Here is a 25,119-nt window from a genome sequence, read left to right as displayed (position 1 = left end):
GTTTATATCTTAATTTAACTCCAGTTTGACTTTTATTATTTCTGAAACATTTACTTATTTTTACCCTTTGTGTCTGAGTATGTGTGTATGTATAGGAATACAGTACAGAGTATGGAGTCAATGCCCTGGAGCTGGAATTATAGACAGTTGTGAGATATCACGTGGGTGCTGATATAGAATATAGAGTCAATGCCCTGGAGCTGGAATTATAGACAGTTGTGAGATATCACATGGGTGCTGATACAGAGTATGGAGTCAATGCCCTGGAGGTGCAACTACAGAGTTGTGAGATATCATATGGGTGCTGAGAACTGGAGCTGGATCCTCTGTAAGAGCAACAAGTACTCTTAACTGCTGAGCCATCCTTCCAGTCCCTGATCTTCAGTTTAATACAGTAAAAATTACTTCTGAGAAATATTAGCCTCTTTTCCCCCCAAGCCCTTGAGGGTATACTGCCACACTCAGATCTACCTATATCTCTTTCTGATTTTTTTTTTGAGACAAGGTTTCATCCCACAGCCCAGGGTAGCCAATGGTTAGCCTTAGCTATCTAAGTGCTGAGTTCACAGGCATGCAGTTCAATAGTGTATACCTTTCATTCTCATCCTCTTTGGACATATCTCACAAACACCCTCTTTTGGGCTTTTTCTGTGCAGGTGCCCTGCACTGCACAGTCTAGGGCAGCAGTTTGCAACATGTGGGAAGTCAGACGACACTTACACAGAGGTCACCTAAGACCATGGAAACACACACATATTTACATTATGATGCGTAACAGTAGCAAACTGAAGTAGCAATGAAATAATTTTATTGTTGGGGGTCACCACAACATGAGGAACTGTATTAAAGGGTTGCAGCATTGGGAAGGTTGAAAACCACTGGTCTAGGGTGTTAGTTTAGCTGTGTGGAGGTGGCAATGCTGTCCTACTGAGGATGTATGTAACTGCTAGTAGTAACTCCCTGCAGAGTTAGACCACAAATAAAAAATAAAAAAATTTAAAAAAAGGGTCAAGGATCATTCAAACTTTGCAGACTAAAATCTATCGCTTGGCATTATGCACACGCATGTGGGTTTCATCTTTAGAATATTCCCCTTTCAGAGTTTCCTAAGTCTGTCCCAACCAAATTCCAAGTGCCATTGCCATTACCTGTGCACAACGGCAAAGACTCCGGGGATCCAGGAAGGAAAAGATGTAGACAGATAACACCCTCGGAAGCTTGGTAGTAAAATCCAGGGCCTCTGCTGGGATTTTTTCCTGCAGCTTTCGACAACAGAACTTCTGCTGGGACAGGGAACAGCGCTCTAGTAGGCCTGTAAGAATTCTTCTCCTTTGAGAGTCTGTCCATTTGTCAAACTGAGGAAACAGGGAACAAGAGAGTTGCATGTGTATTGTGATCAATAATAGTAAGAGAATGTCATAGAAAGTGAGTTTAGTAAGTGACTGCTAATACTTAGCATGCATTTGTTTCTGTCTCAGCTCAGTAAGTTCCACATTTCACCACCCTTGTCTCCATTCTCCCACTTCTGTGCACATGACCAGACTGCTACTACGGAAGTGCATCTGAGCTACACCTCCAGTGGATTTGCAATGGTTAGTCAACTCAAGTGCTACCCTGACACAACCTAGAACCCCTCGAGCAGAGTTCTCATTGAGGCATTGTCTAGATCAGGCTGGCCTTTGGGAGGACGGTCTTGATTATGTTAATTGATGTAAAATGATACAGCCTACGGTGGGAGGTGCCATTCCCTGGGCAGGGGATCCTGGACTCCCCCAAGTACAAAGAAAAAGCTGAGCACAAATGTGTATTATGCACTTATTTCTCTCTGCTGCTCGACTATAGATGTGACTAGCTATTTTAGGTTACTGCTTTGATGTCCCTATTTTGGTGGACTATAGTTGGAACTGTGGACTAAGGTGAGCCCTTTCTCTCATTAACTGCTTTTTGGTTTTTACCATAGTAACAGCCATGACACTAGAAGAAGTATAATAAATAAATAAACAAATAGAACAGAGAGAAATGAACTATCTTAGCTTGCTCTCAGCTACATTTCTCCCGACTGCTATAGTTCAAAAGCTCATGTTTAGGACACAGTACTACCTACAGGACCATCTCCCACAGACATGCCCACAGGCCAACCTTGTCTAGATAATTTCTCAACTGAGACTCCCTTCTCAAATGAGTCTAGGTGGTGACATGTTGAGAGTAAAAACTTCCCTTCATAGTGAGTGTGTAAATCCACTTTTGTTGCTATAGAGATATGAAAGATACCACTTTAGAGTTTGCCCTTCCAGCCCTCGGACTCCTTTCCAACTTCAAAAGGAACTTTTCTTTAAATAATTTAAATTACCTAGTGATGATTTTAGAACTTGTCTGTAAAAGTCCCACTTTTTCTACTTTCGTCCAAACATTGATTCAGAGCTATTAGAACCAATGTCTCCTGGATTACAGTTTCCCAGACCACACATAAAATTTGCTTACGTGTTCTAAGTTTGGATTGTCTGACATTAGTAAATACTCAGTTTTCTACTGTTTTTAATATTCAAAATGTCCTCATTTATACATCAGGGGTCATTATATCTATATTGTAGGGCCACTATGTGAGGATTACATGTATGTATGTATGTATGTGTATGTATGTATGTATGTATATGTATGTGTGCATGTGAATAATTATATAAAGGACAACTATTATTCTAAAATGCCATGGCAATCTTAAAAATAATACATATGTGGTTAAATCAATGTAAAAAAAGATATACAAAAAAACCTTTAAAAGCACCAAGCTGACGTTTGTGCCTAGAAAAGGACGAGGCCAGGTAGACTCACCAGATTTCCTTAATGCCACAGAAGAGAATGAACTCAAATTATAATGTGACTTAAAATGAATATAAAAGAACATTAGAATCATAAAAACCTATAAAAGAAAACACAGAATCACTCTCTCTGGAGATTAAAAAGATAATTACATGGGTTCTTCATTTGTTCCCCTGATCAAGAAGGTCCAGGGTAATTTACATTTGGCACCGATAGGTGTTTCTGCCTCCGGGTTATTCCTTTCTAATTGTGTTTGTTTAAGCTAATGGGAAATGAATTTGCATTCCTTGAACCCCTACCAATTCAAGGTGGGGGGATGACTCAGAATACTGAGCAGCAGGGGAAAACGTTCCCTTGGAGAGTGTTCCGACAAACCAGAAAGTAGATAATCCATGCAGAGTTCACCGTGCCACAGTTTAATAATCTTGCTTATTTCTTGCATCAATTTTCCAGTAAAACCCTGCAGCACGAAAGTGAGGGACCAGCATGTGATGCTGGGGAGCCATTAGAGTTCTCACAGTCTCCTGTCACATGGTACTGGGGTTCACTCTGGAAGGATCCTGTTCTGTGGGATATACTTGTGTAACTTCATGCTATTTTACAGCCTGAGTCGCCGCTGTAGCTAGGGCTGTCAGGGTTTACTAATCTCAAGACGAACCGAAAGCATGTGGAATGATTAGGGAGGTTCCCTCCCCACCCCCACCACACCCCACACACATGTGGTGTGTGTCCAATGTCGATGCTGGGAAGCATTGTCTAGGACTTTATATATCAAGGCAGGGTCTCAGCCAGATGCAGAGGGCACAGCCAGGGTCATCTTTCTAGGCAACTTGTTCTTCCTTCAGAGGCTAGACTTACAGACAGGTACCTAACTTACCTGGAATTTATCTGGGCTCTGGGGATCCAAACTCCCATCCTTACACTTCTGATGTGAGTGAGTACTTTAGCCACTGAGTGATTTCCCTATCCCTACAGAGGATTTTTTTTTTTTAAAAAAGAGAGGGTCTTATTGTGTATCTCAGACCATCCTTGAACTCACAATCCTCCTGCCTCAGCTCCTGGAGTGCTATAATTACAAGTGTGTAATACCACATGGTGCACTGCCACCCACAACTTCAGTTTCTTGTTATTATTTTGTTTGTTGCTATTCTAAATATTAAATAGAACCATGTGTACATGCATGAACATACATGGAATCACTTATGGGGCCGGTGTGTGAAGAGCATACTGTTCTCCCACAGGACCTGAGTTTGGTTCCCAGTACCCCTGTCAGACAGTTCACAACTACCTGTAACTCCAGCGTTAGGGGCCTGACACCGTCTTCTTGGCCTCCCTGGGTACCAGCATTCAAGTGCACATACCCTGCCCCCTCACATATACACATAATTAAAAATAAATATTTTAAAATGGTAAAACTGTAAAGAGCTGAGAGAGAGAGCTCAGTTCATAAGGCCTTGCAAACGAAAAGATCTGAATTTGGATCCCAGCACCCACGTAAATGCTGGGTGTGTGGACACACCCCTGCAATCTTGGTGTTGCAGACATTGAAACAAGGGAATCCTCGGGGCTCACTGGCCTCAAGGTCTGGCTGAATTTATGAGTTCCAGGTTTAGTAGGAGACTCTGCCTTAAAAGTAAGGTAGAGGGCCAGTAAGCTGGCCCAGCAGTTAAAGGAACGTGGGGTACATACAAATCTGGTGACCTGAGTTTGAGCTTAGGAATCTACACAAAGGTGGAAGGGGGAGAACAGAGCCCACAAAGCTGTCCTGTGCCCTCCATAAGAGCATTGTGGCACACGCGCCCTTATACAGGTGTCTCTCACCACACAGCACGCACACATGCACTTACACACAAAGGAAAAAAAAAAGTGTACACTGGAGTGCGTTTTAGTATATCCGGGAGATCAGAAAGCCGTCACCACCGTCTAATCCCAGCACATTTTCATCCCTGCTCCAAAACAAACAAACAAACAAACAAACAAACAAACAAACAAACAAACAAGCAAACAAGAATGGTAACCTGTTCTCTGAGGGCTCCCTAAGCCCATGTTTTCATCTGTCATCTGCTAGCTTTCAGAAACTCAGTAACCAAATCTCGAAGTCTGTGAGCCATGAAGTCATCTTCCTGCCCACGTGTCTGGGAGCCAATCTCACCCTCTCCTCAGACTGTAGGTGAGGCACTCACAGCAGCACCCACCGTAAAGCAAACACATTTTACGTTTTTAAATTACCATAAAAATTCCCATTATTAAAACAGTTGCCATTAAAAATTACCATTAAAATTCCCATTATTAAAGATAACATGGTTTGAGAAGAGGAATACATTAAGTATCTCATTCTACTTTGGGGGGAGGGGGAGGGCTGGGGAGGACTGGTTTATAAAAACAAGAGTCTCATGACCTCAGGCTAGCCCAGATCTTGGTATGCAGCCTGCAGCTGGCCTTGAGCTGATTCTCTTGCCTCTGCTTCCCAAGTGGTGGGCTTATAGGCCGTTAGTACCCAACCTGGTCTTTTTACTTTGGTAAAAATAAATATAAAATTCACAATGTTAACTATTTATGTGTAGAGTGGCATTTAAATAAACTCACATTACAGTGCAACCATCACTACCACGTGTGTCTAGAACTTTCTCAAATCCATCAAACACTAGCTGTCCAACCCCTGGTCCCCTCTACTCTATTTCCTATCTTTGTGAATTTGCCCATTCTAAGTACCTCATATAAAGTAAAGCTGTACAATACTTGGCTTATTCCACTTAGAACACAATGCCTTCAAAGTTTGCCCATGTTATAGCACATACACCAGAAACACTTTCAGCTTGTCGATGAATAATAACTCCATCCAATGAGCATAGCACATTTTGTTTATCCATTTACCTGTGGATGGATGTTTGGATTATCTGTGCTTTTGACTATTTTGATTACTGTTGCTATAAACACTAATGTGCAAGTTTTTGTATGACCATATGTTTTCAATTCTCTTGAGTGGTGGAAAGTAGTTAGTTGAGACTGTAGAGTAATTCAACAAGTAATTTGTTGCCCAGAAACACATAATTTGACATTATCCAGTGATGGATAACAACGACCTTTGGGACTCTGTCTCCTCATTAGAGGAACAGATGAGAGAGTTCCCATTGATGATGAAGGGTAGCTGTGTCTTGTTAGGCAAAAGCATGAAGCTATTAGTGTTCTCATGCGGAAGTTCAAGTGTATACAAAACCGGATGCTGAGAGCCCAATGGATGAGCTGCGTTGGTTACTAAGATACAATCTCTCAGATCCAAACCCATATCTCTAGACTCTGTGAGTCCAGGAGGCTGGAACTCTGTAGCCGTCGTTCTTCTTTGACAGCCAGCTCTCTGTGCTGCCTGTGAAGAGGGAGGCACACGGGGGAAACTGAGGAAGAAGAGACATATCCCTATCTGTATTGCCCACTGTTCCTGTCAGAACCACCTTCACCCTGATCCCTGGCTCCAGTCCCCCCCCCCATCAGAACCACTTTCACCCTGATCCCTGGCTCCAGTCCCCCCACCCCCCAGACAATCTAGAACCATCATCCTTCCTTGGATATATCAGACCCAACTGGCTGTAAGAAGCGGACTTCATTCCTCAGGGGTGTGGGTACCGGCTGGGTCGGAGCTCTTCCTTCCAAAGCAAAGGGAACTCTGGCATCTGCCCAGTTCTGTCTCCACCGACCCCTACCAATCCCTTCCCGAACCTTTGTTTTTAATATTTGTTCACCAATCCTTTTGATTAAATCCTGGCCATTAAAATAATGGATGAGTTCTGTTTTCCAGGTAGAATCTAAATGGAAATAATCAGTCATGCTTCCCAGGAAAGAGCCAGCATTGCCTTAGGTACGCATTCCATAGGCACCAAGATAATGCTACAGACTGAATGTTAGTGTTCTGAAGTATTCACGTGATGAAATCTTTGTTCATTAATTACTTTATTCATTCATTCATTCATTCATTCTACATTCCAAAGCCAACCCCCCTTTCCTTCCACTCTTCCTCCAATAGTCTCTCTCCCACCCCCCTCTCCCGTAAGAAGGGGGAGGCCCCCCCCGGGGCCAACCTCTCATTCCACACCCCACACCCCTTCTCACCCCTCTCCCCCAACTCCTCACCCCACACCCTAACACATCAAGTCATTGCAGGACCAGGCACACCCTCCTGCCACGGAGGCCAGACAAGGCAGTCCAGCCAAGGGAATAGAATCCAAAGGCAGACAACAGGTTCAGGGACAGCCCCTGTTCCAGTTGTTGGGGGACCCAAATGAAGACCAAGCTGCACATCAGCTACATAAGTGTGGGGAGCCCAGGTCCAGCCCATGCTCCCTCTTTCGTTGGTGGTTCGGTCTCTGGGGGACGCCTAGGGTCCAGGTTAGTCAACTCTGTTGGTCTTTCTGTGGAACCCCCATCCTCCTCAGGTCTCTCAACTCTTCCACAAGACTCCTCTTAACCTCAGCCAGGGAGAATATCCACCCCCATAATCCTAGATTTATAAAGATCCTTGAAGGTTTGTAAGTTTCAGGCTGGTCTGGTCTGGTCTGGCCTACCTAGTGAGCTCCAGGTCAGCTAAGGCCTACAGAGTGAGACCCTGACTCAAACAACAACAGTAGGGGATACAGAAATGATTCCGTGGCCCAGATTTTGTCCCAGCATCTACATGGTGGCTCACAACCATTTATAGCACCAGTTTCAGAGGATATAATGCCCTTTTCCGGCCTCCATGGGCATCAGGTACCCACATGGTGCAAAACATTCATATGCATAAAATAAATCTAAACAAAAAGGTAAAAACAACATGAAATTCTAACCTGCAGGGTGAGGGGTGGGGAGGTTGGGTGGGAGTGGGGTTGTAGGTACGATCCTGAGGAGATGGAGTCCTCAACAGGATCAAACCAGATTCCAAGAAACCTTTCCCCTTTCTGCCATTTTAGGAGGCAGCAAGATAGCTGCTCTCACTAGACACTCATCACCAGCACCTTGATCTTGAGACTTTCAAACTCCAGAACTAAAAGAAAAAAATGAAGGAAGGAAGGAATGAATGAATAGCCACTTGGCCTGATTTTCATGATAGTAGCTTGGATAGACTAAAACAGATAATACTCTACAATGCAGAGACAAACATATTTTATTTTTATTTCCTTCCTTCCTTCCTTCCTTCCTTCCTTCCTTCCTTCCTTCCTTCCTTCCTTCTTTCCTACCTACCTACCTACGTCTATCTATCTATCTATCTATCTATCTATCTATCTATCTATCTATCTATCTATCTATTATCTATCTATCTATCTATCTATCTATCTATCTATCTATCTATCTATCTACCAATCTACCTATCTGGTGGTACTGAGAATTGAACCCAAGGCCTTCTACATTTTAGCCAAGTGCTCTGAGACCCAGACATCCCCAGCCTTGTATATTTTAAATGCCTTACCCATTTTCCCAACAGAGCTCTTCGTTCTTCAAATACCTACAACAAATAAAAAGAAAGTAGGGTCATTTTACATCATAGTTCAAGACATCCATTCTAAACAACATCACCAAAGGGTCAGTGAGTATTTGCTATTTCAGCTGAGCAGGAAGAGACATGTTGCATTCCAGAGGGCATCTCGTTTATTTATTAAATGACCTTGAACTCTCTATGTAAGCCAAGGATGACCTTGAATTTCTAATCCTCCTGTCTCTACTTCCAGAGGACTTGGATTTCATGTTTGGTTTATGTGGTGCTGGGGAGCAAACCCAGGGCTCTGTGCTCTACTGCTGAGCCACACTGCCAGCCTGCTTTACTTACTTTTGACCAACAATGAGGCCGCTTTCTCTTTTTAGTTTCTGTATATGGATAATTCATATAAAGCAAGTAATCTACCCTCTCGTCTCTCTTCAGGTCCTCCTTCCTTCCTTTCTTTTTCTTTTTCTTTTTTTTTTACTTCTAGACAGGATCTCACACTCTGTAGTTCGGGTTGGCCTGGAATTCAATACATAGCCCAAGCTAACCCACCAGGCTTGATTTTCCTAACTCTGTCTCCCAAGTGTTGGGGTGACATATATGTTCCGCCATGATGACTCACTGAGAAACTGCTCTTTAAAAGAAATGAAATACGAGAGAGAAGAAATTGTGAGAAATATTCACTTATCAAATTTGAAGGGTCATCATCTAACACAGGTAAGAAAAATGGAGGTCTCAGAAATTTTCAGAATTTCATTACACAAGAACATCTAAAATACATGAATGAGCAGCTCTCTCTCCCGTGTGTGTGTGTGTGTGTGTGTGTGTGTGTGTGTGTGTGTGTGTGTGTGTGTGTAGAGGCCAAAGATCGACAATATCAGGAGTCTTCCCTAATCCTTCCAACTTATTTTTTGAGACAGGGCCTCTCACTGAACCTGGAGCTCATCAGTTTGGCTTGGCTGGTGGCCTGCCTGGCCCTTGTCTCTGCCTCCCAAACACTGAGATACAGGTGCAAATCACTGTGTCAAGCTTTTTTGCAGGTTCTGGGCATCAAACTCAGTGCTGGGCAAGCATCTCTCCAGTCCTGCTTTTGCCCTTCAGTGTATACCCAGATACATGGTCATCCATGGACTCACTAATTATATAAAATTACTCATTTCTGTATGTGTACCTCTGCCTTGCAACTTTGTGTCTACACAGGTTTGCTCTTATATCCTGTTTTGGATAGAAACCATGTCTGCCTCATTTGACACATTCAAGCAGAGTACCGGGAGAGCATATCACAAGTCGCCGAGATAGTGGAATGTGATGGATGTGACTGTGAGAATTGGTGGCCTTCTGGGTGTTGCATTCAGTGTGAGGGAATGTATATGTTGGTGTTTCTCTGAGCCCCAGAGCATATGTGGATTTGAGCAAGTGATGAGAAGACCAACATGGGTATATTTGGCAGAGGAAGGGTTATGAAGAGAGGAGGAGAGAATAATGAACATATGTCACTTTCTCTGTGGCGCCAACACAGTCACCCTCTGTCGGCTTTCAAGTGGGGATCAATGTTACAGCTCTCGAGCAGCTCTGCGGGAACAAGAGGCAGCTAGGCGAGGCGGGGCCGACCTCGGGCCCTCCTGACTGTGGGGGTTGAGAAGATGCCTTCCGGCTGCCAGTGCCTCATCTTTTCCCTTCTCTCTCAGTCACTCACACTGTGGCTGCCAAAGGCATATTAAAATGGGGACTGAAATACCTGCCTCAACAAGTGCCATGAGAAGTCCTCATTCTCCTGTTTGAGGAACCCCATATACCTCATGCTTTTTGCATATTAAAGAAGAAGGAAAAGGACTCTTGCATCCTCCCACCCCACTCACTGCCGCTGAGATGTTATGGCCCTATAATAATGGCAGCAGATAAACTCAGAGTAATACATGCAAATAGAAGAAGAAGTTAAAAACACACAAGAGACAAAACTAAATCTGGATTCAAATGTTTCTGGAGCTCTTTCTCCTCCAATACCTCCTCCCAAGCCAAGCCAAGCCACCAGTGCCAATGCAATCTGATGCCCATGGCTCCTCCCCTTTCTGCTCTACTCAAGCTCCACGGGGACTGAAGAGTGTCTGGATTTTTGCTTGTTTGTTTTTTTTATTGTCGTTGTCATTATTTTTTGAGGCAGGGCCTCTCTATGCAGCTTTGGCTAACCTGAAACTCACTATGTAGACCAGGCCGGCCTCAAACTCACAGAGATCCACCTGCCTCAGCTTCCCATGTTCAGGAGTTAGAGACATGTACCACTATGCTCAGTCGAGAGTGTCTGGTTTTGCCTCTAGTTGCTCTTCATTTTAACTCCCCAAATACCCTGAGAACCCCTTTCTCTTACATGCTCCTCAGAACCAGCAAAAACAGGTTCCATCACAGATTCTCTATGGCACTGCTGGTCAAGCAACGATAACGAAAAGGTTTCTGAAGTCATAGGAGCTCAGAGCTGAAAGAAATCCTAAAGAGGAGCTAGAGAGATGGCCCCGGGGTTAAGAGCACTTGAAAGCTCACATCAACCTGTAACTCCAACTCTAGAAGATCTGACACCCCCTGCTGGACTCTGTAGGCACTGCACTCATGTGAACATACATCAATATCCACATATACACATAAAAAGAAATATAATAAATAAATAATTTAAAACCCTAAAGGATTTTTGTTCAACTTCCTTATTTTAGATAGAACATGTGGACTTTAATGAAAGCTGCTTTGTCCATATTTTTTAAAAACATAAACAAATCACTGGGTCTAGCTGAGCACTGTGGTTGTCTAGGTTAGGGTTTTACTGCTGTGAATAGACACCATGACCAAGACAATGCTTATAAGGGACATTTAATTGGGACTGGCTCACATTTCAGAGGTTCAGCCCATTATCATCATGGAAGAAGGATAGCAGCATCTAGGCAGATATGGCGCTGGAGTTGCTGAGAGTTCTCTATCTTGATCTAAAGCGAAGACTGGTTTCTGCAGGGAACCCATGGAGGGACTCCTCCGCACTGGGTGGAGCCTGAGCATAGGATCTCGAAGCCCACCTACACAGTGACACACTATCTCCAATAAGGCCACACCTCCTAATAGTGTCACCTCCCGTGGGCCAAGGATTCAAACACATGAGCCTATGGGGGGGCCAAACCTATTCAAACCACGGTAGTAGTGCAGGACTGAAATCCCCATACTCAGGAGGCAGAAGCAGGAAAACAGTAGGTTTGAGGTACAAGTGGGCTAACAAGAAGACCAAAGGCCAAGCATGGTGGCACACACCTGCACCCTCAACACTTAGAAAGCAGAGGCAGGAGGATCTATGCAAATGAATCGTCTACTACATAGTCAGTTTAAGACTAGCTTGGCTTACATGAAACCCTGTATCAAAAACAAAAATAAACAAAAAAGGAGGGAAGGAAGGAAGGAAGGAAGGAAGGAAGGAAGGAAGGGAGGGAGGGAGGGAAAAAGGAAAGACAAAAAGGAGAAAAAGAGGGACCCTGATACCAAACTCCCTATTCAGCTTAACTCTGCCCTTGTCTTTCACTATAATCATGGTCTTCTCCATCCTGACTGCCTGGAACTTATTGTGTAGCCCAGATGGCCTGGAACTGATACCTCTGCCTCAGCTTCCTGAGTGCTGAGACTATAGGTGAGTGAGTAGCACCAAGCCTGCAGCCCTAAATTCTTAAGGAGCTTTTGCCAGTGTGCTACCTGGCAGTGGGAAGACGACTGGGTCTTGACGTCATAACTAAGTTTTCAAAAGGAGGTTGGGCAGTACCATCATGGTGTTCTCCATGGGTGTGGCTCATGGAAACAAAAGGCGCCAGTATGAGAGGAGAAGGCAGTTCACAGAAAGGTATCAGAAAAGGAATGAGGTGGGGAGTGGGTCCTGCCACGCAGCAGGCTAAAGCAAACACAATGTCTGGCTAAGCCAGACCTAGTGGTGCCTTAGCTACTCAGCGACTCAGCTACTCATCCCAGCTACTCAGGAGGCGGACGCAGGAAGATCACAAATTCAAGACCTGCCTATTTATATTTAAATAAATTATTTGGGCAAATCATTTTGTCCTCAGTCCTCGGTTGGATTTGTACTCTTATGTTCCCTATATTACAGTGCATTTGCATTCCGAAGATGTGCAATCAGGGTCTTCCTTTTTTAAGAAGCTGGAAAACAGACTATCTCTCTGAAATGGCAATATTAAAATGGCTCGTCTTTCACAGAAGGCTGCAGTCTGTTTATATCACAGTTTACTCACAACCTGCTGTTAAGTCAAAATCCCTTGGTTGTTATTTTAGTCTGTTGACATTGCAATTACATATTTCTTCGTGTGACATCATTACAGTGGAGGAGGGAGCTATTTTGGAAATCCTAAATTATGATCGATGGATGGCCACAGAGTTGCTGTCTCCCAGAACACCTTTTTCTCAGGCACGACTGGGCACATGATTCCATGCCCAGAGAAGTGGGGATGTGCACTTTTTGTGTTTCAAAATTATATATATTTAAGGTGTGCAACATGATGGTTTGGGATGCATATACAAGAGAGAAATAATCTCAAGAGTAGAGACAATTATCCTGCCCATCCCTGTCCACGGCTAACTTTGCATGTAGGGGAACGTGAGCCTTCTAATTATAAAACTCTCCCCTAGGAATCCTCAGTCCCCAAATTACTCTGTAATCGGCTGCATTTGCCTACCTTGATGATGGCTGTAATCGGCTGCATTTGCCTACCTTGATGATGTCTGTAATCGGCTGCATTTGCCTACCTTGATGATGCTTTATCTTTTTTAAGTTATCTAAATTTGATTCCAGTCTCTCTGCTGAAAACCTGCTGTGAAGTTAAAACCCCAAGTCTCTTATTTTAGGCTGAGTTGGTTATTACGTACTTCACATTTTACTACAGAACAGAGGGAAGACAAAAATTAAAGACAAAATGAAGGGCTGGAGATGCAGCTCAGTTGGCAGACTCATTACTTAGCAGGCATGATGCTTCAACCTCCAGCTCCTCATACACGGGGCTTAGAGCCACATGCCCGTAACTCTTGGACTAGGATGGGAAATTCGGGAGGATTAGGGATGATTAGAAGTGCAAGGGTATTTATGGCTACATAATGAGTTCAAGGCCAACAGGGCCTACATGATATCCTGTCCCAAAAGAAGGGAATGGGTGCTAGAGAAGTGGCACAGTGGTTAAGATCACGTGCTGCTCTCGCGGGGAACACATGGTTCAGTTCCCTGCTCTCTCTCTCTCTCTCTCTCTCTCTCTCTCTCTCTCACACACACACACACACACACACATTAAAAATAAAATATATATTTACAAAGGACTTCACAATGGTATATATACATTTTCTAAAAATTCATTTGAGCCGGGCGGTGGTGGCGTACTCCTTTAATCCCAGCACTCGGGAGGCAGAAGCAGGCGGATTTCTGAGTTCAAGGTCAGCCTGGTCTATAAAATGAGTTCCACGACAGCCAGAGCTACACAGAGAAACCCTGTCTCGGAAAACCAAAACAAAAAACAAACAAACAAAAAACAAAAAACAAACAAACAAAACCCAAAAAACAAAACTAACTAAATGATACTTTTGGCATCTGAGAGTTATGAATGATGAGTATTTTCTCTAAAAAATTATCATTAAATGTGACCAAAAAATATTTAAAAAACAAAACAAAACAAAGATAAGACCATGGTGTGTTTGCTATGTTTTATTGATCATTTCTAGAACTGGGTGCTTTGTTTAGTATCCATTGGGAGGCAGATGGATGACAGTCAGGAGCTCAATGGAGCTGCCTTGGGCCAAGGTCGTGACCTTGGAGGGGAGAGCAGCTGGTCACTGAAAGGTAGTGTCAACTGTAGAGGCCAGGCCTCCTTGATGAGTTGTGAGAGGATTCTGAGGAAACCTAACAGCTGGTGTCCTGTGGGGCCAGTGGAGATGTCACAGCGACTGCACTGCAGTCATCCCTGGCCACAAACCTATACCCTCCCCTTCTGTACTCGTCAGAGTTCTCTAGAGGGACAAAACTTACACACATATGCAATATTTACTAGGATGGCATACAGGCTGTGGTCCAGCTAGTTCAACCATGGCTGTCTAGCAAAGGAAGATCCAAGAATCCAGGAGTTGTTCAGTCTCTGAGGCTGGATGTCTGTCTTAGCTGGTCTTTAGTACATGTCAGAATCTTGATGGAGTAGACTCTACTGCCAGAGGAGGAGCGGACTTGCTATGGAGAGCAGGTAGGCAGAGAGCATGCGGGCAGAGAGCACGCTTCCTTCCAGTCTGCCCTTTATGTTACTCTGGCTGCCACCAGAAGGTATGACCTGGATTAAAGATAGACCTTCCCACTGCGAAGGATTTAATTAAGAAACAGTCCCCCTCACAGGTGTTCCCAGCCACTTGGGTTTTAGTTAGTTCCAGATGTGGTCAAGCTGACCACCAAGAATAGCCATCAACCCCCCCTCCCCTTCATTAGGGTCAATTCCTACATGCTCAAATCTGCTTCTCAAGGCTGGGGATGTACATCAGTAGGAGAACCCTTTGTGCAGGGATGCAATGACCTGTGTTCCATACTCAGCACTGACAAATAACACCACCAATAATTAATAAAGGACCATTCTTTATCACCCCACCTACAAATGCACCCAGGTACTTTGGAGACAATTAAGATAGTTTTAAAAAGATTTTTTTAAAAAAAATTAATTATGTTTGTGTGGGGGTATGTGCGCATGACTGGTAGTGCCCCAAGAAGCCAAAGGCATCAGATCTCCCTGGAACTGGGGGTACAGGGGGTTGTGAGCCACCCCATGTGGGTGGTAGGAATTGAACTATGGTCTTCTGCAAGCTCTGATGTGTTCTTAACTGTGGAGGCATCTCCCTCAGCCACCAATTAAAAAAAATGGCAACGGAGTCTTGTATGCAGCCTTGCCTGGCCTGGAAGTCACTTTTTAGACCAGGTTGACCTTGAACTCACAGACATCCTCCTGTCTCTGAAATCTGGGATTAAAGGCATGTGCCACCATGTCTAGATTAAGATTGTTTGTTTGTTTTTTTTTTTTCCCACAGTGGCTAAATTGATCAAGACTTTTCTTGGAAGTTTTCTGAACATGAAGACACTCAACAACTTCGTATTTCAACTCAAGTCACTTTCGCACACATGTGCAAAACCTTCACAATTCAACGAGAAAACAGATTTCCAAATCTGACACTGACGCTGGAGGAATAAGCTGTTATATAAACTGTTGGGGAGCTACGAGTGTCACAACAGGTGCTCAATAAATAGTTGTTGTGCTGAAAGAAAAAGATTTCCATACGTTCATCTGGAGCTGTGAGGCCAGGTTCCATCTGCCCCTGCCTATCCTTTTGTTCTTGAGGCTTCCTTTCTTCCATCTCTCCCTGCCTCCTCATGTCATTTCTGCATCTTTTTCCTTTATAGCCTCTCCCCACTTTATTTCTCAGGATTCCAGTCTCTTACACACACACACACACACACACACACACACACACACACACACACACACACACACAATTTACTCCTATATCACATGAGATTAGGAAGAAGTTTCTAGTTCTAAGATGAGCCAAGTTTGACTATTAGCTTTGCCAAAGGAGATCAATACTAAGGATTACAGCAACAACAGAGCAACTCCAGCCAAGGAAGGGCTTGGAGCTGGAAGGGTTTGTGATGGTTGGTATGCTCAGCCCAGGGAGTGGCACTATTAGGAGGTGCAGCCCTGTTGGAGTAGGTGGAGTAGGTGTGTCAGTGTGGGTGTGGGCTTTAAGATACTGTCCTAGCTGCCTGGAAGCCAGTCTTCCACTAGCAGCCTTCAGATGAAGATGTTGAACTCTCAGCTCCTCCTGTATGCTGCCATGCTGCCACCTTAATGATAATGGACTGAACCTCTGAACCTGTAAGCCAGCCCCAATTAAATGTTGTCCTTTATAAGACTTGTCTTGGTCATGGTGTCTGTTCATAGCAGTAAAACCCTAACTAGACAGGGCCCAAAAATTAAAAGTCAATGAATGTCTAAGAAAGGGCCCAGCCAGTGAAATACTTGTCTTGCAAATACAAGGACCTTAATTGCATCCCCCAGAACTCATACTAAAACACCAAGAGTTGTGGTGTGTTTAAAATTCCAGTGCTGGAGAATCAGAGACAAGCAGATCCCCAGGCTCACTGGATAGCCTGCAGCACCTGCTTGGTGAGATACAAGCTTATGAGAAACCCTGTCTCAAAAAACAAAGTAGATCACACCCGAAGAATAAAAGCTGAAGTTGTCCCTTGGCCTCCACTCCCATGCATGCACATGTATACTTGCAGTTGCATATATGCAAGTGCGCGCGCGCACACACACACACACACACACACACACACACACACACACACACAAGAACAGTGGGATGACTGGACTTGTGTTCTGGAAGCCACATTCAGACTTGTGTATTCTGAGAGAGTGGGAGAGGAGAAGCATGTCAGTCTCGATGAGCTAAGGCTGAATGGGAAAGCCAGAGACAACAGTGAGAGAGAAAAGGACGCAGGAAGTGGTGGTGCTACCGAGGGAGATACTGAAGGGACTCACATGGGGTGGGCAGGAGCTGTGGCGCTGTGGACTTCACCTGGCTGGCCTCAACTGCCAGGGAGTCACAGTAAGGGTGGGATCTGGGAGGTTAGCTGGGGCCAGGGCCTGAAGGGATCTCAAGGATGTGTATGCGTGGTGGGGTTGGAACATGCCCTTTGGAGTAGACCCCATTTTCAGCCTCAACTAGTAGGATTGATATTTCAGAATGATCTTTCTGGAGCCTTAATAGAGCAGGTTAGAGGCAGTGACAAGAGCCAGGATGTTACAATGCTGTGCCTGGCAAGGGGTGGTGGTGAGGCTGTGAGCAGAGAACATGGAGTTGGGTGGATTAGATCTAGAGAGAAGATTCACAGACCCGGAGAGCACATGGGGCATGGAGGCAAGGGTGTGCAGATGGGTGTTCCTCCACAAGTTTCTGGACCCTAAGAGTCTGGGCACGCTGAGAAGTCAAGGCCCTGAGAATTCTTCACTTGGACCTGTTTTCCAAGTTGCAATGCAGGAAGGCAGCCTAGAGGGAGTTTGCGATTACAGTTTACTGTGAAATAGTAGATTCCCTGTGCTCCTTGGTCTTCAGCTGCCAGGAAACCCATCTCGTGGGTGATCGGCACCAATCAGTGGGTCAAGATCGACCAGGAGACCCAGTGGTTAGGCTTGATGCAGAATGCTTGCCCTAACAGCTCTGCTGTGAGGGGAAGTTATTGGTCCCTACTCAGATCCTTGTGTCCTTTTAGTACTGTGATGAAATAGTACCGTCTTTTGTTCCACCAGCAACAGGCTCATTGTTAGCCTGGAAATTATGGTGAGGAATCAAGCCCTACACCTGACAGGGAAAGGAGAGATTTTCTGTACTGTGTCTGGCGAGGGGTGGTGGTGAGGCTGTGAACTGAGAACATGGAGGAGGGCCGATTAGGTCTAGAGAGAAGACTCACAGACCCAGAGAGCACATGGGAGGGACATGGAGTTGAGAGTGTGCAGACAGGTGTTCATAACATGGGCCCACATGATAAAGCACCTCCTGAAGGTATGAAGTGGGAAGATACTGAGGTCAGTTTTACACAATGAGAGTGGTTGTTTCATTGCCCAGTAGGTGTGGTCCTGATGTTCAGGGCCTGATCAGAGTTCTGCAGCTCCCAGCCACGAGCCTTTATCACGGGTATTTTACATGTGTTTCCCTAGAAGTCAGCTGGGAGGTAGACGTCTCAGGAGAACATCAGTCTCATGAGTCCTCGGCGGACATATATTCACTAAGTGACCTCAATTTCATCCAGAAACTCAGGGATTCGGGCGGGGCGGGAAAATCCCTCCTGGACATCTTTCCTCCCCTCCCCAAATTCTGTTGGCTCCAAGGAGATCCAGTAAGGATCCAGTGCAGGAAAGAATGACAGCTTTCCTCTTAGGCAGGGCTCTGATCTATTTTTAGTTTTGTCCACATAGCAAAGATACAAATAAAGTTATTGTTGTTGTTGTTGTTGTTTTTAGATAGACCTTTTGTTTTGTCTTTTGTTCATGGATTGTGCCATCTTAAACGATTCCTGCTCATATTCCGATGATCAGAATTTTATTTTTGTTCCCTCCTCACAGACCCAAATGAGAAAGTATGTCAGGCCACCTACCTGGTCATTCAGAAGCTGATGGTTGAGAGGTGTCCAGGTACTCATCTTTGTCTGCATTTTGGGGCCATCGATGCTTTTTGGAGGTGCAAATGCCATCATGAAATGAACTGGTACTTTTCCATAAGAAAGACTACACCTACCAGGAGAAATGAATTGTTGAATCTTCTGAGAACTGAATAAAAATGTTTTTTTGTTTGTTTGTTTGTTTTTTGTTTTTGTATGTTGAGAGAAGGTACAGGTGGGTAGATTATTTACCGAGAGCCTTGTTAATGTCAAAGAGTTCATGTCTGATCAGTACAAGTGTACAGTGAGCTGGTGGCAAGGTTGTGGTTCAGTTCCTTAGACCACTGGAAAAAGTGAGGCTCACTAAGCTTATACACACACACCCCTGTCCAAGATCATCGTGAGTGGAAGAGTACTGGAACCATTGGATCATGGGGGTGGGGTAGGGGGCTAGCTCAGAGGCATCCTTAGCTCAGAACATAGCTTACTGGCCAGAAAGAGGAGTGTTTCAAATTGAGGGTCACAGTGCAACACCCTTCACCCCAACACATGGGAGGCAGAGGTAGGTGAGCCTCTTTGAATTTAAGGCCATATTGGTCTCCATAGAGATTTTGAGGCCAGCCCTGGCTACACAGTAAGATCCTGTCTCAAAACAAAAGTCTAATGTTTGTCCTTGTGTCATTAACTCTCCTCCTCTGGTCTTACTGTAAAAGAGTTCCAGCCTATGACATACTCAAGAAGCAGACATGTAGTGGTCAAGGCCATGACTCTGGAGAGGGGACAGACGAGTTTTTTGGGAAGAATTCTGCCAGTTTCGATGAGCTGGTATACACTCTGCCTACTTTTAATCAAGGTAGCTTAATTTCCATAAAGAACTACTTTTCCCCACTGGTGTGGGTTGGTTGGCTGATTTTCGAGGTGTCCAGTTGCTGCTTTCTGTCTTCCTTTGGGGGCCGTCAGTGGCCCTCTCATGACAACAGCTCTTGGGTGACTGGATCACGTTACAGATGGACTGACCGTGGCTTACCCCTTTCTGCATTAGTCACCTGAACAGACTGCAATGCTGCCCCTGCTCCTCTGATCCCCCAGGAGCTACACGCCCTTTCCTCTTCCGCATCTGTTAGCTAGATGCTGTGTCTAGTTTTGCAACATTTTTTTTTAACCTTGAGAAGTTTTTAAATAGTTGTTCTATTTCTTTAAAAAAAATTTTTTTCTTAAACTTATTTATTTTTGTGTGTGCACGTCTTGTCTGTATATCTGTATGTGTACCACATGCATGGTTGGTGCCTGATGAGTTCAGAACAGGGCATCGGGTCTTCTGGAACTGGAGCTATTGATGGTTGTGAACCATCGTGTGGATGCTGGGAATTGAACCTGGGTCCTCTACAAGAACAACAAGCATCCCAACTTCTGAGCTATCTCTCCATCCCCACTTTGTGCAGTTTAAAAAAGAAAATCCTATGTATGTGTATCTCCAAAGTGATGCTTGAAAGATAAAGGGGGAAACGTCTTGCCAAGGTGGCCGAAGGGTGGGCAGCCTGAGTAACCTCCTTCAGTCTTTCTTAGAACTTGTCAGGTATAGAATACCCAAAACCTGTACTTTGGGGGACCATGATGGAATATATTTTTTTAAAGATTTATTTATTTATCTAAATTTATTTATTTATTTATTATGCATAAGTACACTGTAGCTGTCTTCAGACACTCCAGAAGAGAGAGTCAGATCTCCTTACGGATGCTTGTGAGCCACCATGGGGTTGCTGGGATTTGAACTCGGGACCTTTGGAAGAACAGTCGTATGCTTTTACCTGCTGAGCCATCTCACCAACCCCCATGGTGGAATATTTTACAATGGACAGTAGTGTCAGTGCCTGCCCTCAGTGTTTCTACCTTCCCCCCAACCCCAAAGATGGGTTTGCACACACAAGTAGAACTGTGGCTGAGACGACTCTATAAATGAACAATGTTGAGAAGTGTTCAATAGTCAACACCTTTCCATGGTCCTGCCACTGAAGCTCTGGAATGAAGGGGCTCAGATTAGCCTTTGGGCCTTTCTCAGCTCCTAATGTCCAAGTCACTACATTTTTAAGCAGGTTACAAAAGGCACAGGGAATGCTTTGATTGCAGCATGATTAACTAGCAGCCAGAGATACACACACAGGTAAGCAGGCAGACCACAGATACAAAGCAACGCCACCTAGTTCATATCTGTCCAGGTAAAATTGTATACTGTTTGTTGTTTTTTATCTCAAGACAGGGACCTACTGTAGTCCAGGCTGCCCTCAAACTCAAGATCCCACCACCTCCATCTTCCCAGTGCTCTGATTACTAGAGTTTGTCACCGTGCCCAGCCCCCCTTCTTCTTCCTTTAAGACAGTAACTGGTTTAAAAATCATAATGCCGCCGGGATAAAAAAAAAAAAAATCTATGCATCTCTTCCTAGGAAAATACACAGGAAGCTAGAATTCTGCTTCCCCCAGGTTAAGAAATCTCTGTGTTAAGCTGAGAAGCTCCTGTGCTTCCCAGCGAGTGTGGAAAGCCATTTGATGTATTCTAGGTACCATTTCTGAATGAAGCCAAAGTAGCTTTTCTCAAAGACACCCTAAGGGTCTGCCCAGGCTGTTTTCTTCCACCTGGTTCCTTGGGTCTGAAAACCACTTTAGATTAGGCTTTCTTCAAAGCAGTGGTGGTTTCCAGGAGGTGGGGTTAGCCAGGAGGCACTACTCTTGGTGACAGTCATGGAGAAACATGCCAGTGGGGATGTCTTATCTATCTTTTGTAATTCTCCTTTTCTGATTCTTTTCCCTCCTCCCTCAATCCCAGAAAATGAACAGTGTGCATAGTTTGTATGCATACACAAGATCACAAATAGACTACTGGCTACTATTCAAAACACAGAAGTGCTCACACAACACACACAAGAAATAATTGCATCCTGTCAAGAAAGCAAAGACTGTCTCATCCTTGTCCACAGATACAAGCTGCAGGTACATATGACTTCCTTTCCTTTTAATGGCTGTCTGCCATTATGTTTCTTATTCCTTGGGATAAAACTGTAGGAAGAAGGCCCAGGGTTCTCACCCCCTACGTATGGCTCCAGGCTCATGTTCAACACGCAAGCAGAGGTCCCAGTCGCCACATGCCTCTGGTCTGACCTTCTTGAATCTTCTGAGCCATTGTTCACACCATCCCCATTACACAATAATTTTACTAAGGCTCTATCCCAGGCAGGCCTCAAACCTGCTTCTGTAGTCAAGGATGACCTTAAACTTCTGAGCCCTTTGCCTGCTTCTCTCAAGTTCTAGATCGTAGTGTTCACCATGTGCCTGATTTATGCAGAGTTGCGTTCTGGCTTCATGCATGCTGGACAAGCATCCTACCAAGTATTGGATACTCCAAGCCCTAAGTTTCATTTTGTTCTGTCTCGATTTTGTTTTTGTTTTGAGATAGAGTCTGCCTCATACCCCCGATTGGCCTGGAACTTGGCAATGGAGACCGGGCTAGCTTTTAACTAACAAAGATCCACCTACCTACCTGCCTCTTGCAGGGTCTGTGCTGCCAAACCTTCTCATCTTACTAATGACTGGAATTCCAATTCCTCAACTCGAAGCCTGGGTCAACTCAATGTAACTATTTCAGCCTAGTGCCCCCCTTTCCTGTGCTCTGTCCAGATCCACTGACGACAGCCTGACCACTGTAAGGATGGTGGCATGAGGTCCTGATGCTTTGGGACTCGTGTATTCTGTCACTGCTCATTTAAACTCTGATCACAGTCGTACATAGTAGATGCTCAATAAATGTTATTCAACGGAAGGGAAAAAATGTCCTGGTGGAGCATGGGGAAGGGGAGTTTGAGGATTAAACCTTGTGGGGCTGCACACGGAAACTCAGAACATGCTGATCCTGGCACAGAGGAAACACTCGGTGTTGTCAGGGTTTTATTTAGAGGTTACCACGAAGACGAGGATTAGTTTCTCTGCTAACACACAATTCTCCCACAGTACACTGTGATATCACCAGACAAAGGGGATCTCACACAGTATCAGAAATAGAGGGTGGGTAGGTTTAAATACGAATTCACCCTATATTCAAATAGTTAAAACCTAAATAAGCACTGTAATGCATGGCTCTCAAAGCTACTGCTTGACCTGCGCTGTAATTGTTGGATGTTAATTGCAGAGGTGTGAAGCAGCCATTGAAACCGCAATGCACTTTAATCCCCAGGAGTCCCGGCAAGCTTTTGGGAAGCTGGGGAGCTCTCTCAGAATCTCCATGTTTTTTCTTGCTCTACCCACTGCTCACCTCAGCAGCTGGCTTCCTTCTTCAAGCCTCTGGTTCTGGGGTTGCTATCGTTGGGCTAGGGCAGCTTTCTTTGACTCCTTTTAGCCCCCACCTCACCGCTTCCAGCAGTCCAATCGCCATCTATAAATCCTGTCGCTGGCATCCGGGGTCTCTTAGGCAACAATGTGTGGACTCTTGATTGGTCAGGGCATCCAAGGAAGGCTGGCTCCAAAATTGGGCACAGAGATAAAAGGAGAAAGTGTGGCAGTCGGGTGAGTGGGAGGAGCTGTAACATCTTGATAAAATTCTTGGAGGAAGCTGTATCCAATCCTGAAACCAGCAGCCTTGATAAACCTTCCTTCAAGACTCGCTGCATTTGTGTTCCAAAACAGCTCTTCGCGACCGAGCATGCTCAGTTGTGTTGCTCTGGTCACTTGGGAGCTCCGAAACGCAAACTCCATTGTGCCAGGTTTTAAGTCTGCCCAGACGGAGGAAATAAAAATTGGCCACGGGTCAGATGGGAAAAAAGCACCTGCAGAGGGGAAGGGAGGTCGTGGGGGAACTGCCCCAAGCCGAGTGACAGATACGCCAGGGAACCAGCAGATGGCATGACCTTATAAGAATAACTCTGAATTTAGCTTTTAAGACCCAGTCACATTTAATTAGCTAAATGTATTGAACACCCACCTTGTTGTGAGAACCAGAGAATTCAAGGATTAAAAAAGAAAGAAAGAAAGAAAGAAAGAAAGAAAGAAAGAAAGAAAGAAAGAAAGAAAGAAAGAAAGAAAGAAAGAAATCTGAAGGCGGGCATGGTGGCTCAAGCCTGCAATCCTAGCACTACGGAGGTGGAGGAAAGAGGGTCAGGGTTCCTAGGAAAGCTCTGGCTACAAAGGGAGTTGGACACTAGCCAGAACTCCAAAACCCTGTCTAAAACATAAGAGAAATCTAATGAGAGAAACTGAACAGTGTAATGTGCAAATAACCAACTTTTAAAGCCCAGGGATCCAGTAGCTGTGATAACAAGTTCTGGAGAATTCCAAAAAGTTCAAAATCCCATGCTCGTGTAAACAGTGCAAAGCAGTTTTGATAAGCAGCAGTAAACCAAAACATAACCCCAGTACCTAAAACAAACACAACAACTTTCCAAACTATCTTTGCGTACTAAAACCACAGACACCGCCTACTTAAGCAGTCCTACAGATCCTACATGTTTCATCATTTTTTAAAATAGTGTAAAAAAATAAAATAAAATAAAATAGTGTAGTTTTAAATTTAGGTTTATTTACATATGTGTATCTATGTTTGAGTGTTAGCCTGTGTGTGCCATGTGTAGAGGTCAGAAAACAACTTTCAGGAGCTGATTCTCTGTACCATGTAGGTCCAGGGCTCAAACTCAGGTCACAAGGCTTGCCACCAAATGCCTTTACCTATGAGCCATTTTGCCAGCCTTCCGTTTCATTTATTTATTTATTTTTAAATAGGCAGCATTTGCATATCTTCCATTTGAATGAAAAGGGGACAGTGAATCTCATGGAGGTTGGCGCTTTTCCTAAGTTAACAGTGGATCAGTAAGTGGCCAAGCTGAAATGAGAACCTAGGTTGTCTGGATTCCAACTTAGTGGTTTTTCCAAATGACCAGCTTGTATGTAAATGAATAGACAAAGCCTTTGGGGATGTGAGGGGGTGGCCTGGGGGAGGCAGGTAAAGATGTCATACTAAATTACCATGCATTACCAGTTAACATTTATGGTTTCAAAAAACGGGTTCATCCAGCAAGGGACCAGTTTTAACAATGCCTAGGTGGCTGAGTCTCTCTGTGAAGTTCCTGCTTGTTAAAGACTTTCTATTAGTGGTTACAACATGGAAGGAGAGGGAGATGGGACCTAGAAAGCATCTGGAGTTATCCCCATGGGCTCTGAATGTTTCCATTCCTCATAGAGGATCCCCTTCGTCTCTGCTCTTAACAGCACCTTCTGGGTCTCCTCATGTCCTACAGCTCTTCCAATTGACTGCTCCCCTAAAGGGGAATGAGTCACCCCGTTCCCACTGTATTCCTTGTGAGTCACCCCATTCCCACTGTGTTCCTAAGGAACAGGCACACATAGACCAGTGTCTTGTGATACTTTGACATTACTTCTATTACTTCTATGTGGAACATATCACACATAAAAAAAAGCTTAGAGATTTTATAACAAATACTTGTATCTCCACAAAGATGTTTCCACCAATATGCGTGCTCTTCTCTCTCTCTTTCTCTCTCTTCCTCTCTTTCTCTCTCTCTCCTTCCCTCTCTCTCCCTCTCTTTGTGTTTACCAGACATGCATGTAGTAGCCCTTTCTGCACACAGATCCCATTGTCCTCTCTATGTCTA

The 25,119-nt window shown here is 44.5% G+C and overlaps 1 protein-coding gene across 2 annotated transcripts in view; it reads right to left on the bottom strand.

Moving 5' to 3' along the window:
* Fbxo16 (F-box protein 16) overlaps window positions 1–22,940 on the bottom strand; it is a 50,964-nt gene extending 28,024 nt beyond the window's left edge. For both annotated transcript variants that reach the window (XM_021203836.2, XM_029541718.1), the window contains exons 1-4: window positions 22,770–22,940; window positions 18,465–18,600; window positions 8,255–8,290; window positions 1,149–1,355 (exon numbers count right to left, since the gene is read on the bottom strand). In XM_021203836.2, coding sequence (XP_021059495.1) covers window positions 1,149–1,355; window positions 8,255–8,290; window positions 18,465–18,563 — 342 coding nt within the window. In that variant the 5' untranslated portion in view covers window positions 18,564–18,600; window positions 22,770–22,940. The remainder of the gene's footprint in view (window positions 1–1,148; window positions 1,356–8,254; window positions 8,291–18,464; window positions 18,601–22,769) is intronic.
* Window positions 22,941–25,119: the final 2,179 nt, after the last annotated feature.

The sequence above is a fragment of the Mus pahari genome, chromosome 8, assembly GCF_900095145.1.
Source record: "Mus pahari chromosome 8, PAHARI_EIJ_v1.1, whole genome shotgun sequence".
Classification (NCBI taxonomy): domain Eukaryota; kingdom Metazoa; phylum Chordata; class Mammalia; order Rodentia; family Muridae; genus Mus; species Mus pahari.
This window is presented reverse-complemented; position numbering and strand designations above follow the sequence as displayed.